This window comes from Populus trichocarpa, chromosome 6 (assembly GCF_000002775.5).
Source record: "Populus trichocarpa isolate Nisqually-1 chromosome 6, P.trichocarpa_v4.1, whole genome shotgun sequence".
NCBI classification, from domain to species: Eukaryota; Viridiplantae; Streptophyta; class Magnoliopsida; order Malpighiales; family Salicaceae; genus Populus; species Populus trichocarpa.
In genome coordinates this window covers 12,560,549-12,578,263 of record NC_037290.2, presented here as the reverse complement: position 1 = coordinate 12,578,263, position 17,715 = coordinate 12,560,549, and the positions used below count along the sequence as shown (strand labels likewise).

Genomic DNA, 17,715 nt, shown 5'->3' with positions numbered 1-17,715 from the left:
AATTAGAATGTTACAACTGATCACTTTCTCTTTCATATCTTGTTTTTTAATGATTTTGTTTCTGCTTTTAAATTCCAAGGATTAAAATATAAAAAAATAAAGTTTATGAATTAAAAGTTTAACCCCCAAAATAAATGGGTAAAAAATGAAAAAAAAGTTAAACAATTAAGGAAACAAAGTGTACTTTTCCACGCATAATGAATAATTAAAAATAAAAGAGGGACCAATTAAACGTATTAGTCCACAATGGGTCTACATGAAGAATGAAAGAAACAATAAAACTCCATGTCGTCATCCTAGCAAACAGTATCATCTCCTTTGTTTATTTATTTTAAAAAAATAAATGTCATGTCGTTTTTTTTCAAAGAAAAAAGCAATGTGTCCGAGTCTGGTCTTGATGCATGGGGTTTTTTTTTTTTTTTTTTCCGGTAATCAGCCATACACTAGATTGGTGATTAAGAAGATATGGTTTTTTTTAGATTTAAATTTCGAGTTTAGTACCCCTAGCAAATTTATTAAAATTTTCCGAATGCACTAGATTAATCCGCAGAGTATATCATTAAAACCATATTAATTGACAAACAAATTGTTTCAAGAATACCGTATAAAAGAAACATGCATGTTGTTGAATCCGTTGACAAGTACATTCTCATGCATCTAAATTAGTCATCGAAATTCATAAATTCCTCTCGTTTACTTGATAAATGATAATGGTAGTACGAGACTGAAATAATAATAATAATAATAATAATCATAATCATAATTGTCATGAATCATTTTTGAGTTATTTCTTAAAATTTACATTTTTTTTCTTTTAAAATAAATAAAAATAATGATAATAAAAAGAAAACTGATGATGTGAAAAAAGTTGGCTGATGAAGGATTTCAGATATGCATAAAATCAAGCTACAATTTTAAACAAAATTGAAAGCCTAATTGTACTTCATTATACCAAAAACTGAAAAGATAATGCAGATTCAAGATCAAATTAAATTATTTTTGAATGAATCTGCATAAAAATTAAACCTAAGGACATGATTATATTTTTAATAGGTCATTTTGATTTAATCATGGGTCAAATTAAAGTTTAATTATATTTAAGAATTAATTTGAACCCAATTGAAATCAAATTAATTTTATAAGGGGCTTAATTGGTGAAAATTAAGTTTAAGAGTCTAATTTGAGCTTAGTTGAGAATATTACAATTTTAGGAGACCAAATTTATTTTTTACAAAGTCAATTGGTTTAAATTAAGGGTAAAAGTGCAAGAAAATAAAAGTTTTAGAGTTAATTAGGGATTAAATTGAAGAAATTCGCAACCAAGGATCATTTTGAAAAAAGCGCCGAACTTTGGGGACCCAATTATTGAAATCAGAGGTGAAATTGAAGAAAATTAAAAGTTTAATGGTCAATCGAGGGTCAAATTGTATAAATTTAAGACTAAGGACTAATATGAAAAAGACACTGAGATTCGGGGTTGATATTGAAATTCGACAGGGGTAAATTGCATTAAATCAAAATTTAAGGTGAATTAGGGGTGACATTGAAATTCGGCAGGGGTAAATTGCATTAAATAAAAAATTTGAGGTGAATTAGGGGTGACATTGAAAGAAATCAAAAGCTGAATGATCAAATTAAACTTTGGCCAAAATCCTTAATTTAAGGTCCAACACGATGCTGCTTTTGAACAGTTATAAAAAAAGAGACCAGATGACGCGTTGTCTGGTTACTGTTCATTTCCCCTACCTTTTCGCTCGAAAAAGCTACCTGATGACCACTTTTTAGATGCATTTAATGCTTTATCTCTTAACCAAACCGAACAAACCATACATTACCATGATGACCTAACATTGTACTACACTCCAAAGTAGGTTTCGCCAGCTAATTGTCCCTACAGCCACTGCAGCAACACCCTAAAATAGCTAACTCGATCAGCCTTTAGTAGTCAATTTTTTCAGGCTATGATAGCAACTTTGAACTAATTGTTGGGATCCTTCCGGTTCGAATCATTGGCCAAGATTTGACACTAGTAAAGAAAACATGTCTCTCTTTCATCCCCTATAAATAAAGGTGGATTTCATGATTGAGCATTAAAAAATCTGAGGTCAAAGCTGGAAAAAATCAGCCTCTTTCCCCCCAGTTTTTTTCTCCTCTTTCGGCCAATCTTTTTACTCTTCTTTTGTTGCGCCTTCGTTGCCAACACCACCACTAACAACATGTCAGCCTTCCCAATCACTTCAAGCTAGCCACCCCCTACGCTAGGTACCCTTCTTTTCCTCCCTATTTTGCAAAACCATCGTTTTGCATGCAAAATAAAAGCCAAATAATTAACATGGCTGTTAGGCTGGGTCAACAACCATGTGGGTTGTGGGATGGACCCGTTTCAGCCCGGCCTATATAGTTAAGCCAGGTCCAGTCCACCCCCCCCCCAAAAAAAGAAGGTATGTTGGGCTGGTAGTTGGCTATTTGACTGAGTTGAGCTAAACTCGTTTTCAGCCCAGCCAGGATGGCTGCCCCGGGTTTAGCCCAATTTATATTTAATAATATAATAATAATAATAATATTATTATTATTTAATAAAAAAATAAAAAAATAAACCAAATTTTGTTTTTCAAAAGTCCTTTAAAAAAATTTGTGATTTTCTCGCATGTTTTTCTACTAATTTTACATAATATCAAGCTGTATATTTACACTATAAAATACAGATCATGTATTAAAATCCCGGTTTTCTCCGAAACTTTTCTTAAAAAAATTGAAAATTAAAAAAATTCAAGAAAATTAATTTCCTCTAAAAAAATGTTTTTTTTCCATGCATATGACCGAATCCTAAAAGTTTTCCAAGCATATTTTTATAAGAAAACAAAAATGACATATTTCTCATGTTTTAAAATGCAAAATAGATATCATAACCAGTTTATGATTATCTATTAGGGTTCGGTCAAAACACAAAAAAAAAAAACCATAACAATTATTCTATTCGGAATGTTAGGAATTAGTTATATTTAGAAAATAAATGTGACGGTAAAATTTAGACCTTATAATAGTCAGGATTTAACCCGATAAAATAGAGACTTCCCCACGAAGAGAGATCTATCTTAAACCTTAGATGAGACCAACGAATAAGAACTTGACATAGAAAAACAATCAAACAATAATGCAACTTACCTCAGGCAGGGTGCATTGGGGATGATGCATCCTTTCTTTACACAACTAATCCCTTTCCCAGACTCTCGCAGACCATAAATTTTCTAATAATCTTAATATTAGATGGCAACTCCTGAATCTTATAATCATAATTTTACGATTATATCTAAAAACATTTTCAACACCATTCAAGAGGCAGGATTTTTTATCACTCAACGCCCTACACGTGTCTTGACTTGTAATAATAACAACAACAACAAGAATAAGAATAAGAATAAGAATAAGATCAACAACAAATACTGCGAGGGGGTTTTTTAATTGTAAAATTCATACTTGTATTATTGAAGTCCAGGCAAGTGTATGTGAGGAAAAGACAAGAGAGAGAGAATTTTATTCCATTGAACATGTTTCCACTCGCATAATTTACCTCCACGCCTCGTGAAACAAATTCCCTCGTTTATTTATCTTGACATTATTCTAAAACAAATTCTTTTCTTCGGATGAAGTCCTTTTCTTTTGATAATCTTTTCTTCCATATAGTCAGCATAAAGAAAACACAGGTTTTTATTTATTACTAGTGTGTGTCTATATATATATATATATATATATATATATTCAATTATTTAAATGATTGTGTATGCTAATTTTCTTTATATATAAAAAAGACACATACCATTAGTTTTTTCCCTTAAAATCCTTAGTTTTATTTTTTAACAATACTTATTTTCCTTACTATTTACTCTAAATTTACAAGAATAAAAAAATGATCAAAAGTAGGTTTTATAAATTCAAGAATTTTATGAATTTTATAATTAAAAAAATATTCTTATAAACTATTATCGTAAGTGAAAATGTATTTCATAATCATCAAGCTCTTAAGGAATTATTTTTCATCTTATTATTTTGATATATAATTTTAGTTAGGTAAACCACAAATAGTCCAATAATCCAGTAAATTTATGCTTTCTCTATCAATTTATTTTTTCTTCGGGAAAGCATAAGATAACAGATTTGTAAATTAAAAAAAAGGTAAATAAGAGATATTTAAATTTCCTTAACAAAATCTTCAATAACTTTTTGTTTTTAAAATATCATATATCATGAAAATCTTTTTTCCTTATCTTATTTTATTTTTTAATTTTCATCTTGATTTTTTAAGTTTATAACTAGGAAAATAAATGAGAAAAAGAAAGGGAATAAAAAAAAGATCTTGAAAATAGAGATATAATATTATAGGAAACAAAAAAGTTATTTTTAAAATGGATATACCTATTTAAAGCCATTTAACCCACATCCTGCTCATTAAGTCGCATATAGGGATTTCATTGAAAATAAATTAATTTAGGGTCTAAATTATTTTAACCGTAGTATACAAGGACCAAAAAAGTCCAAGAGAAGGACTTTCTTGTCATAAAAATAAAACTTAGGGATAAATTAGAATTTTCAAAAGTATTGGGGAGTACAATGAATATTAGAAAAAAATTTCATTTTAGAAAATACCTGTGTGTTATGGCCGAAAATACATAGCATTGGACCATAAAAGAAAAGAAGAAGAAATTGTTTTGCCAAGTTTTCATTCAGAGAGAGGCAAAGGCATTGAGATCACCTATAAAACAAAGGCATAGTACAATTTTCCTTAAAAACAAAGAAAAACAAGCGCAGCATGTCGTCAGTTAGGGTGGGTCCAGAGCCATTCCCGTAAGTCGGATCCTCCACGTGTTGCAGTTCTTGTTTTTGTTTGAGGTGGTCTGATGAGTTAGTTCCCTGGTGGCAAACATGTAAGAAAACTGAGTCAGCTTTGCTTCGTTGTCACAATCATCAAAATTCACAAAAACCAAACAAAAGGCATAAATTTTGGAGAGAAAAGAGCATATCTAAGAGAGACAGAGAAGGGGCCATCCTCATCATCATTACACAAATGGAGGAGGATGATCGTCTTAACAAAGCGAAGGAGGAAGAGGAGGAGGAGGAGGAAGAGGAAGGTGGGGATCAGGTGGGGTCGAGCTTGACCTTGGAGAGGGTAGCTGCTGCAAAGATCTTCATTGAGAATCATTACAAGGCTCAGATGAAACACATCCAGCAACGCAAAGAAAGGTTAATTTCCTTGGAGGATCGATCCCGTTTAGGATTTTCTTTTCCTTTTCCATTCTAATGATGTTTTAATTTAGAAGTTACTAGTTTTATTATTATATTGCTAATTTTTCTCTGCGTGAAAAAGCAATAACAACTTTAAAATTGATAAATTGGGCAGCAAATTCGAAGGATGGAAAAAGAAAATTTATTTCAATTTTGTCCTCTATAAATCTATGGGATTAACTTTCACTATTTCCTCCATTTCTGAATGCTTAGGTTCTGGTATTTGGATTGCCATTTAAATGTGGTAGATATTGTGAATTTCCATTGCCTTTTCATGAGCATAATCCTCTCACGAGATGTACATGGGTCATATATATTGTGTTTTCCATCAACATTGATCAGTCTTCCATGGATACTTGGCATTTGGCTCCTTGTTTAATAATCATTCTAGCACATTCAGACGCAGACAAGTCCGTGCACTAACTGTATCATTTTGTATGCATTTTTGTTTTTCTTCAACTTCTGTATGCTTTTTTTTCCTTCTTTTTTTTCTTGTAAAGAGTTATTGTCTTCGTCCAGGTGAATTTAATTTCTTAAAGAAGAGGTAATAATTGTAGGTTCGGGTTATTGATCTGGATACATTCGTTTCTAACATGATATTATTGATTGCAGGCGCTTAGAGCTGAAAAAGCAGTTGGCATCTTCCCAAGTTTCTGAAGAGGAACAAATTAACATACTGAAGGATTTAGAGCACAAGGAAACACAGTATATGCGACTTAAAAGGCACAAGATTTGTGTTGATGATTTTGACCTTTTGACAATAATAGGCAGAGGGGCATTTGGAGAGGTTAGATGTATGCACTTACTGTATAAGTTTGGATGGAGGCTTCCTTTCGATGATCGTCAATGTTATTTATTATACTTTCATTGTTTGGAAACTGTGAACTTTGATCTGCATATCCCACTAAGTAGCCCAACAGTAAGGTCTTGGCTTTTACATTTTGAAGTGGAGGGCTGAGCAGCACTCAGCTTTTTAGTACCTACATGAGAAGTATTGTTGTACCTGGCAACTAACAGATGACAATCTCTCACCATTATAAACTTAAAATCTTGTCATAAAATGATTATATTCTCTAAAAACATGGGGCACATATTTTCCTTATATTGAAATTTGATTTCTCCCAAAGACTGGTCTACTTGTAGATAAGGTCTCAGAGATCACTAAAAAAAACTGAGATGAAAAGGCAACATTAAAAGTGTTGTGGTGGTAATAGTGGCAAAGCCATTAAATGGTGTTGATGGCTCTAGTCAGGCTTTTTTAAAATGAGATGATATATTTTTTTTTATTAAATCCCGTGCAGTTTCATGTAGTCATTCTTCTTTGATATTTTTTCTCATCTTCAATAATTTGTTCTCTACATCCCCCCCTTTAATATTTTTTTCTAGACATTCAAAATAATGTTGTTGGCTGATACTGAGTATAACATGCTTTTCCAGGGTACATTTAGTTATAAAATCACACTTCCTGGATTTATTTTATTTCTTGTACATTCTGAGGCTTCTATATTTAAGTGGTAGACTATTAAAGTGCTTATATTTTATTGTTTTACAGGTTAGGTTATGCAGGGAGAAGAAGTCAGGCGACATCTATGCTATGAAAAAGTTGAAGAAGTCAGAAATGCTTAGTAGGGGGCAGGTGAGATTGAAACTATAGAATGTTTAACTCTTTCTAAAAGATGCACTTAAATTTTATGATTTTACTCTTTAATTTATTTGTTCTGTATTTACTGGATACCTGGGTTATGGTATTGGTGATGCCTCCATGCTTGACTCTGTCAGTTGTTCTGTAACATCTCGTGCTTCATAATTTACCAAGTTAATAATAACGAGAGACAGTTCATGGTCAAAAGAACTTTTCAGATAAGGTGGACTGCTAGTACATAATAGGTCCATAGATTGGACGTAAAAAAAATTCGAGGGGAAACAGAGGATTAGCTAAGGTTGTTGTTAATATGAAACCAAGTTTTTATCATCTTTGCTACACCTCAGGTGCATCATTTACCGGATGTTGATTCTGACAAGGTATCTGGTGAACTTTTTCATGCATTCATTTTGGAATTATGATTGAGACAGTTGTGTAGTTTCATTTCAGGCTTATCTTCTTTCTTGTGATTTTTTTGAAGACATTAATGAGAAAATCTCATTCCATTTGTCAGTATCTATGCACTGGCATAACTGTTCAATTAAGATAATGTGGTTTGCTGAATGTTGATGCTTTAGGCACCTCATGTTATCTGTTGTCGCTTTCAATTTCCAAAGAGGATCTGTGAAGCCTCTGTAGTTAGTGATGTGTCAATAAGCTAGTCTCCTAGGATTTGAATGTGGAAACTAGAATCATACACTTTTTAAGCAGATTCATAGGACCCATCATGGTTATGGAGCCAAACTACATTTTCTGTTCCAAAGGCTTCATATTTCATATTGAATTATATGCTTATATTCAAAACATCACCTTTTCCTGAATATAATCTTACTCAAAAACTGTGATTTGCCGAACCATATGAAATCCCACTTTCTCCAATCACACTACAATCTATGCTCCCATTGCAAGGGCAAGTTCCCCCCATTAACTTTCATTTTATCCAATTTCATCCTTGTAAACCATGAATCCAATAACATTAACAGTTGCTCTCTAGTCATTGAATTTACATCTATTCATCATTTTTTAATATGATTACAAATTTTCTGAAAAACGAAAAAATTGACGCATATGTTATTGAAATATAAGTTGGATATCATATTCTTTGCCATGAGGGATGCTGAACCGGAGCTGCAAAGGAAATGGATAGTGTAGGATGCCAATTCAGCTACTGGTCATTGGAAAAGTAATATATTCTACCAAAAAGTAACTATAGGTATATGGACATCTAACAAAATACTAAAAATAAAACTAATTATTTTTTTTTCATTAAAATTAAGTTAGAAAGGACTTATTCTGTATTTGTCATTACACTTCAACGGTTGTTTTAATTGCATTTTAAGCTGAACAGAGATAAACTGAAATTTTTAGCTTAACACAGTTTTTGTAGAAAACAAATTCCTCCACATACTTTTGCAAACAATAACTGCAACAAGCAATAGTGGGTCCTTACTGTAGCAAGTACAGTCTGTCTTTAAATTGTAATTCCATCTAAAGAAACACATTTTAACTTGTATTTAGTTCCTATCAATTTTCTTGTATGTCTCATATGCTTGCTAACTGTGTTTGTATGGCACAGGTCGAGCATGTCAAAGCTGAAAGGAATTTGCTTGCAGAAGTTGCAAGTCACTGTATTGTGAAACTATACTATTCTTTTCAAGATGCTGAATACTTATACCTGATCATGGAATATCTGCCTGGAGGTGACATCATGACTTTGTTGATAAGAGAAGAGACTTTGACTGAAACCATGGCTAGATTTTACATTTCCCAAAGTGTTCTTGCTATAGAATCTATTCATAAACACAACTACATTCACAGGTCGGTATTCACCTGAAATAACATTTTCAGAAACATAAGAGGAACTGAAGTGTCTTAAATTGCTTTATCTTTATTTCTAAGATAATCTTTTGCCCCGGCTTTCTCAATGACAGCCATATGTATATTTTTTTCAGAGATATCAAACCTGACAATCTATTGTTAGACAAAAATGGTCATATGAAGCTCTCTGATTTTGGTCTTTGCAAGCCTCTTGACTGCACAAATTTATCAGCTATAAATGAAAATGAAGCACTCGATGATGAAAATTTGAAGGAATCCATGGATGCTGATGGACACTTTCCAGAAGCTGGTGGAAGGCGCTGGAAAAGTCCCCTTGAACAACTACAACACTGGCAGATAAACAGGAGAAAATTGGTATTCAATTAAATCATCGTTTTCAGATATTACAACTTTGTCATTCCTTATGTCTTCAATTTGATTCCAGGGTGTCTCTGATGAACACATTCACAAATTTTTGCAGAAGGAATTATAGTGACATTACATAATTTAGCAACAAAATATGCCTCGTCTAACATCCTTTTCTTCTTTCTAGTTTGGATTTTTTAGATGCTTTAAGCTTTAGGATTAGGATTTTATGCTCTAAATGTGTGTGCATATGTGCAGTATGCAATTTTATTTGTATTTATATGTGCGAGGGTTGCATCTTTTTCTTCCTTTGAAAATGAATTCTTGCTTAGGACCAATGTTAAGAGCAAAAATACGAGGTCAAAGGTGTAGATGCACCTTTCAAAATTAAAAAGGGTGTAATCCCATCCTGCCATATTACAGGGGTGATTTAGCAGTTTATCTTTTTGATGCTACACGACAATAATGTTATTTACTTTTCATCTTCTCATCATCATTAGTTTATCCATCCTAGAATTTCTATCATATAGAGGTCTTATTTCTGAGGTTCTTTCTTCACTTTGTTTGAATTGCAGGCCTATTCCACAGTCGGCACACCAGATTACATTGCTCCAGAAGTGCTGTTGAAGAAAGGATATGGCATTGAGTGTGACTGGTAAGTAAATAAGGATGAATTTTACTTTCTCTTGGAACTTGCAAAATATTTGATTGCATTTTTGTTTATGTTTACAGTTGTAGCTAAGCATTGGAATAAATCATCTAAAGCATTTTTCTTTTCATGTTTTTTCAACAAATTTCATTCAGAAAAGGAAAAAAAATGAAAAACATGGAAACATGACTAATTACTCTATAACCATGGATGACATGTCTTGATTACTGCTGTGGTTGTTGCCTATGACCAACATGATGCTGCCATTATCACCACAACCACTGAGCCATCATTAACATCATCCACCATCACCACTGCCATCACTGTGCCTTCAACATCACCATTGCAATTTTAACATCACATCATCACTCTGATATCAACACCACCAATAACACCGACACCATGAGTTTTCCTGGCCTCTCATGGTACCATCACAACTGCGACAACTTTGGCATTATTGCTATTGTTGCCAAAACCATGAATGCCACTGCCACTGCTAGTCTGAGACCATCCACTGCCATCAATACCATACTATTATTTCTTCATCACAATTTCTCTCCATTTCTAACTATGCAATATCTATTATCGGACTTTCTTTTCTTTTTTGATAAATCGGTTCTTCCACTTGCCTAACTTTATAACATAGGATCCTAGTTCATAGAAAAAGATAACTAAATTATTTATCCTTTCATACTAGAAGAACTGGATCATCTAACAATTCTTATTTTATTTAGGGCTCCTGAGATATTTTATAGGGAATTAGCTTTTGTTCAATTTGATTGATGTAAGCTCTTCAAATTAGGAGTGGACTCAACATTTGATGATTGAATATTTGTCTGAAATTCTAGTACTCTTTTTCCTCTAAATTGCGTAAGCTTTTTGCTATTGGTGAAATTTTTTGCATCATTCAGAAATTCGGATCATTGTCGCCCCAATTAAGAACTATTCTTTCACTACAATTGGTATGTTTTTTTTCTTCCACAACATGTCATAAGGGCTTTATGATGCAAAACCTGTACCATCATGCCATCATCGAAATACATGATTATTTAAGTGAAAATGAATACCTATTTTTCTTTCTTACAGGTGGTCTCTTGGTGCAATAATGTACGAGATGCTAGTTGGTTATCCTCCATTTTATTCTGATGATCCAGTAACAACTTGCAGAAAGGTCTGGTTGTTATTTTCATTTGTTTGATTTCTTCTCTTTCAGTTGAACCACGACACCTGGTTAGCTTTAATGTTATGCAGATCTATTTTGATATTATGAGAGATACTCTTCATTATCATATTATTTTCATTTTGGTGTCAATGTGTGTGATGTTGTGTTATAACATGCACTTACATTTTGCTTATACATGCACTGTTTTTTTAATTTAACATCAACTTGTTGATTTCAAGAAAAAAAATGAAACCTTGTGTCGGCAATGCTTCATGATATGCACTCCATTATCATATCATCGTTCAGTTTGGTGTCTCTGTGATGTTGTGTTATAATATATACTTGGATTTTGCATATGCGCCACTTTGTTTTTTAATTCATCATCCAAAGAATGAAATCTTGTGTTTCCTATTGAAGTATTGTGAACTCAACTAGAATTAACTAAGCTTAAATCTCCCTTTTTTTCAGGCAATTTTTAGAAATTAACTTCTTTCTTATAACTTAACCTAAGCTATTTTTGTTCTACCTTTTCCATTTCTATCCCATATACCTGAATGTTGTCCCTCTTTCTCATTGTGAGATGTACAACATTCTTTGCTGTATTACTATTCTTTCAAGAGACTCTACTAAAGAAGCTTTTGATTTTTCACTGGAAATTGATAAACCACTATGTATTTATAATATCATTTGGTTGGCCTGGCTGTTCATGATAGCATTTCATTGTGATCTGTAGTTCATAGGGACTGCTTTAATTACATCGCATTGGGACCTGGACATCTTAGGATAATGTCACTTCTGTTGTTACTGCTGGGGAAGAAGCAACATGTTCTTGATATAGTACTAATATGAAGAACTGTTATAGTACTCAAGCCTCTTGTTTGTTGTTTATGTACCATGTAGTTACTTAAGAATACTGTCGTATAGATATCTATCGTTTCCCTCTAGTTTTCGTGTTTATCTAGGATCATTACGAGTCACTTTAACTCGCTGAGATGATAACTAATGTATTCCAGATTGTGCATTGGAGAAATCACTTAATATTCCCAGAGGAGGCAAGGCTGACACCTGAAGCGAAGGATCTGATCTGTAGATTGCTTTGTGACGTTGATCATAGGCTTGGTACTCTGGGGGCAGACCAAATTAAAGTATACTTTTGTATTTATTCCGACATGAATACTTATATTCTCTCTGTTTTTTTTTTTAGTTTGACTGTAACATCATTGTTCTTCCTGGCATCTACTAACACTGATTATTATCAGGCTCATCCTTGGTTCAAAGATATTGTATGGGACAAACTTTATGAAATGGAGGCAGCATTTAAACCAGAGGTCAATGGGGAGCTTGATACACAAAATTTTATGAAATTTGATGAGGTGAGTTGTTGCATATGGCTCTTTTCCACTTTTAGTGAGGACTATCGATGTTGCTACATTAGACTCTTATCTGAATTATCTCATTTTCTTTATTTTATGAACTTCATATGATAAAGGTGGTGTGCTGAGCTAGCTTTCTTAGTAAAGTTGTGAACTTAGAGTCTATCTTCTTTGAGATTCTGGTGAGGAAGCGGGTTGGTATTGGCAGGGAGGATGCATAACTCAAAAAATAAAAAATAAAAACCAATAAGCTAGTTTGCCCCTGAAGTCTAACACTTGGTTCCATTTTAGTCACTGAAGAAGGATTCAATATTACCCTCTTCATTTCTTATTTATAGCAACTGGGTCTTGAGCTTCCAAATTGATAACTGACAGCAGGATATGCTTGTTCTTACATGAAAATTAATATGGAGTTCTAATGTTGTGTGAGCTCCATGAGTTTTGATGTGAATTCAAATTTTAAGGCTCCATAACACATGAATTTAAATTCTATATAGATGTCAACTGTGGATTTGATGGATGATCTAACTCGAGAGGATAGAATGAAACTTCACTCTGTGTTCTCACTGCTTGTGCTTGGTACTCGAGAATTTTCTATTTGTGCACCTCAACTAAGCTCTTTTGCTCATGAATGTCAGGCCTTCTTTGTTTACCTCATTTGTAAACTTTAATGCTTATTTCCTTTTCATTTCAAGAGATTTCCCTTGACATTTTCATTTGGTTATCTGTGTTTGTGGTACAATACCTTTGTAGAAGTGTATTTTTGACAGAAATTCTTTTTTGAGATAGGTTGAACCCCCATCAACAAGAAGAGGATCCGGATCCATGAGGAAGGTACTTGTCAATCATAAATTTCTGCTGTTTAAGTCAAAGTAGTTCATCATAGATAAGCCTAATGAAACATCGCAAACATGTCTGTCTTAACCGATAGTGAATGGTCATTGGGTTTTATGTCTGGGGTATTCTTAGGGATGTGATGCAAGTATGAATAAAGCAAGGGCTAAAATTATTAAATTAATCTGTATAATGGAAAGGATGGAAACAAGCCATAGTGTGATGAAAGGTTTAGAGGTAAGGTAAAGTTGTTTTGTGGGGTTTCTAATGCAATTTGGGGTTTGATTTTTTTTTTTTTTTTTTTTATAAAATTTGGACTTTAAACATAGATTTGCATAGCGAGCCACTTTGATGCTTATGAAGTTACTGTTTTAGAGGAGTCTAAGCTCGCTTGTTTTCAGAGACTGGAATGTTGGGATATGGATTGATGTTTTTCACTTTCTTATGGTTTTTTTCTACTTTTAAGGCTTACCCTTTACATTTTTAAAGTTTGTAGATTTTATGTTCCTTCCAATCATGTATATTACGCTTACATGCAATCAATATGAGTGAAAATTATTCTCTGAGGAATATAATGTAATTGACTATACATAGATGACATTATATTATGGACTTATGGTGTAAAACACAATTACATTGAGATTATTGAGTGAAGTTTCAATCCACCTGCTCCAATTTGGTACATCCCTCAAGAATTTGGTATCTCATGCTAGTCTTGATGTGGATGAAGAACAACTAAATTGGAAATTATGATAAATTAATACACGGACCTAGTCCATCACCTAAGATCATGGACCAAACCAATAGAACTATTACAAATAATTAAATTTGTTCGAATCATCTAGTTAGTAAATCATATTTGGAGTGCAAATTTTTTCACATTTAATAGCACATTTATAATTATGAAATGAAATAATTAATAATGCATCCATCACAAAATGACTAGGACAAATTTAGTGATATGTAAAAATTCTGTTAGTTTGGCTCATGATGTTAGGAGGTGGATGATGTAATATTGTTTTGGAAAGTAGAAGATGATTTTTTTAGAAAACTATGATTTTTCTGGATTCTTGGTAGTTGGTACTATTTAGGAATGTTAGTATTTAGTTTTTAGTTGTTAAAATAGGAACCTAATTTATTTCATTTCGTAGGTTTTCCTATTCTTATTGGGAGCAAGTCTTTAATTTTTTTCAATTTTCTTGCTACGATTAGAATTTAATTTTCTTGTTTCAATTTGGTTTGGTTCCTATAAAATGTGCACCGCACCCTAGTTAGACATTCTAGTTATGTTATGATGCTTTGAATATTGAATGATCAAATATATTGAGTTTTTAGATAAATATTTTTTCTATTGGGTATGTGTTGTTTTTGTGTTCATCAATCGGTTGTACATCAAGTCTTTATTGTCATCAACTTGCATCTGGTCATCTTCAAATAATCAAGACTGTATTTTGGTCAACTAGTACTTGGTCATCTTCAAATCACAAAGCTAACCTAATTTGATTACGCTCTAACTAGTGAAATGCTTCTTAGTGTTTGTGGTTTATCAAGGCATGTTATTCATTTCCTACAACCTTTTTGGCAGACAATGTTGAATCCTCAAGATCTTAGTTTTGTTGGTTACACGTACAAGAACTTTGATGCTGTGAAAGGGCTACATCATTCTTTTGGTATGAGAATTTTGCATAATCCTTGTTCAATTGTTAGATGTAATATGCTATCAGCAAAAGATTCTTATGACATTGTATGTTTGTTTGTGACGTCAGGATTCTCATGTTCATGTAGATAGTCATGCTTATAAACGTCATGCAAATACAATCATTGTTTGTATCCACACTAAGCTACTTCCGAATGTAAATGTAAAGAAGTTGTATCCATCTTTACTCAATTTATAGATGCACATGATTTTGCTAATTGGGTGGCCCCAATCACAACTAGTTCTTTGAGGTTGCATTTGGTTAGTGTCTGATGACAGAAGAGACACATAGAAGAGACAAAAACATTGAAGACATAGAGACAAAGATATAAAATAAATATATCTTTGATTGGTTTTGAAGTGAATTTCTATACTTTCAAAACAAGAAGTGAGTGAAGTATAGGGAGACATGTCCTTGCTATCTTTGTTTCTCCTGTCTCAAGATAATAACCCAACTCTACCTAAGTGCTTTCCTTTCTTGTGGCTTCAACTGCAAGTGGAATTCGAAGGGAAAAATGATTGCAGCCTGCATTATTTTGTTTCTAGTTTTGATGGACCTGCTTTTGCTATTGTTTCTTATGTGACGGTCAATTAAGAAGTTTTCTTTATCTGTTAAACTCTTGCAGATGTGAAGAGAAGCTCATTACCGAGGCAGGCATCCACCGATTCTTGTCACAGTAATAAATCCAATTCAAATATTAAGCAATTGTTTATCCTTTTCTAAAGAACAGGGCTTCATACTTTTCTAAATGTTGATTTCCATCAGGTGATTCTGCAGTGGACTACTCATCTAAGGACTCAATTGGTGACTTACACGCACTGACTCTTTCCTCATCAGTAGATGCCTGTCACAGTGAAGAGCTGTCCAATTCCTTACGTGGAAACCATCTGGCATAATGGATGCAATGTCCCTTTTGTGAAGGCGGTGGGTCTGCCTCCTTATTTTTTAGCCAGGCACGGCCCAAACATGCACTGTTAACGAAGCTTGCCATAACATAGTGTAAAACGTTTATAAATTTGCAGGAAATATTGCAAGGACTTGTGCTAAACCGATTGTGGGGAAGTTGGTAAAATAGTTGTAATCAATTTTAAAGGTTTTGGATCTATGTAAAAAATGACAGATTATACTGTGGTTTTGACTGCCCAGGTTGGCAGACTAATAGCATATGCCTTCTCTTGTGGCAGTTTAAGCCTCCACTCTCTGGTTTTGTGTTTTCTTGATAGTCTAGGAAGCGGGAATGACCCTCAGTTGTGTCGTGGAGTCCAGCTTATAGGTATTGTACGGAGAGCCATTGGCCTTTTTGTGACCGAAATATACTGAAGTTTAATTCTCACTTTTATAAAGGTTGTGATCCCTTTTTGGGATTTTTTTATTCGACAAGATTTTAGTAGATCAATTCTTGTTGATTCTCCTTCAATGAGAAGAAATTATAATTATAATTAGGAACTTTATTTCGAGCAAGACCGTTTACAGTCTTGCAAGTCAAAGATTGTAGAGATTTTAACTTGATTTTAAGAAGTTAAAAGAAAAAAAAGGTAATGCCAATATTATAGCTTAAGAAAAAGCGATAAAGATTAAGAAAGTTGTCAGGAAAAGTGATAAATAAAAGCTGTAAATTGCAATAAAGAAAAGAGGCGAAAAAATTGCAGAAAGCTTGTGAATAACTTATGCATACAGAGCAAAACATCATTTCCAGTTGTTGGTGGATGACTTATAATATTATAGAGATAAAATTTACGTAAACATAAAATTTTTATTCTATAAAAATTGTTTAATACAAATAAGAACTACATTATTTTAATCCTAGTACACTTTATATTTCTTGTTTGCACACAACATTCCTCGTAGTTGTATATGTTCTTATTATATTGTAACATCCATTAATTTAATTGCTAAAGAATCATGTTCTACACAAAACTTAATCGTTGATAGCTATTATGAACTTTGATCCCCTCGTCAATGGTTGATCTTAGCTTACTTCACTAATTGGTGATTAATTTTAACTATTATTGGCTTGCTTGAAAAGTAATAATGAATAACTGTTGTTCTTAATCAAACGAAGCATAGATGAATTATTTTTGGTTAAACAATGCCTTTATATCTCTCTATTTATAATAAATGAAGAAATATTGATACTCATTTTTTGCTTAAATCATTTAACAATTTGGTCATGAATGACATGGAAAATTGAGCATTGTTCTTTTAAAATGTCAATCATGTATAATTTTTTGACATGTTGTTTAATTAAATATTTTTAAAACAAAATGTCGCCTAGCTTTAACTGTGACACTTAGGATGTTGACCATGCATCACTTTCAATTATCAGCAATGCTCCGTGAGGCATAAATGGGGAATGTCTTGGTTAATACCAAGAGAAATCTGTGCTTAAATAAGACAATCTTTTTCCCGTAGATATTGAAAGAGAAAGACTTTCCCTTGAGGATAACCATGTAAATTTGAATATATAAAAGCAATCAATTCCAATGTGGCCTATTATTGTCATTATAGACTACATTAATTGGTAGAACATGATGCTACAATATTTTGATTTTGATTGACATGGAAAATTGAGCATTGTTCTTTCAAAATGTCAATTATGTATCACTTTTTGACATGTCATTTAATTAAATCTTTTTAAAACAAAATGTCGCCTAACTTTAAGCGTGACACTTAGGATGTTGACCATGCATCACTTTCAATTATCAGCAATACTCCATGAGGCATAAACGGGGAATGTCTTGGTCAGTACCAAGAGGAATTTGTGCTTAAAGAAGACAATCTTTTTTCCCGTAAACACTGAGAGAGAAAGACTTTTCCTTTAGGATAACCATGTAAATTTGAATATATGGAAGCAATCAATTCCAACGTGACCTATTATTGTCATTATAGACTAC

General features: G+C 32.8%; 1 protein-coding gene across 4 annotated transcripts; it reads left to right on the top strand.

The window, feature by feature from the left end:
• Positions 1-4,723: 4,723 nt before the first annotated feature.
• LOC7484653 (uncharacterized) lies at positions 4,724-16,193 on the top strand. Of its 4 annotated transcripts, XM_024603186.2 has the most exons (14): positions 4,729-5,238; positions 5,893-6,067; positions 6,833-6,916; positions 8,499-8,740; positions 8,854-9,115; positions 9,682-9,761; positions 10,842-10,926; positions 11,931-12,062; positions 12,177-12,290; positions 13,080-13,124; positions 14,710-14,794; positions 15,447-15,497; positions 15,587-15,745; positions 15,844-16,193. In XM_024603186.2, the coding sequence occupies exons 1-13, from the start codon at positions 5,063-5,065 to the stop codon at positions 15,715-15,717; spliced, it is 1,662 nt and encodes a 553-aa protein (XP_024458954.1). In that variant the 5' UTR covers positions 4,729-5,062; the 3' UTR covers positions 15,718-15,745; positions 15,844-16,193. The 4 variants fall into 4 exon arrangements, with proteins under 4 accessions (XP_052309574.1, XP_024458954.1, XP_024458953.1 ...); XM_024603185.2 differs by having other exon boundaries at positions 4,730-5,238; positions 15,587-16,193; XM_006381593.3 differs by having other exon boundaries at positions 4,733-5,238; positions 8,875-9,115; positions 15,587-16,193.
• Positions 16,194-17,715: the final 1,522 nt, after the last annotated feature.

Excerpts from the sequence above, each read along its gene's own strand:
- LOC7484653 (XM_024603186.2), top strand. The coding sequence starts at position 5,063 with ATGGAGGAGGATGATCGTCTTAACAAAGCGAAGGAGGAAGAGGAGGAG. Across the intron at positions 9,116-9,681 it reads AGATAAACAGGAGAAAATTG|GCCTATTCCACAGTCGGCAC; the intron begins GTATTCAATTAA and ends TTTGAATTGCAG. Across the intron at positions 13,125-14,709 it reads GATCCGGATCCATGAGGAAG|ACAATGTTGAATCCTCAAGA; the intron begins GTACTTGTCAAT and ends CCTTTTTGGCAG.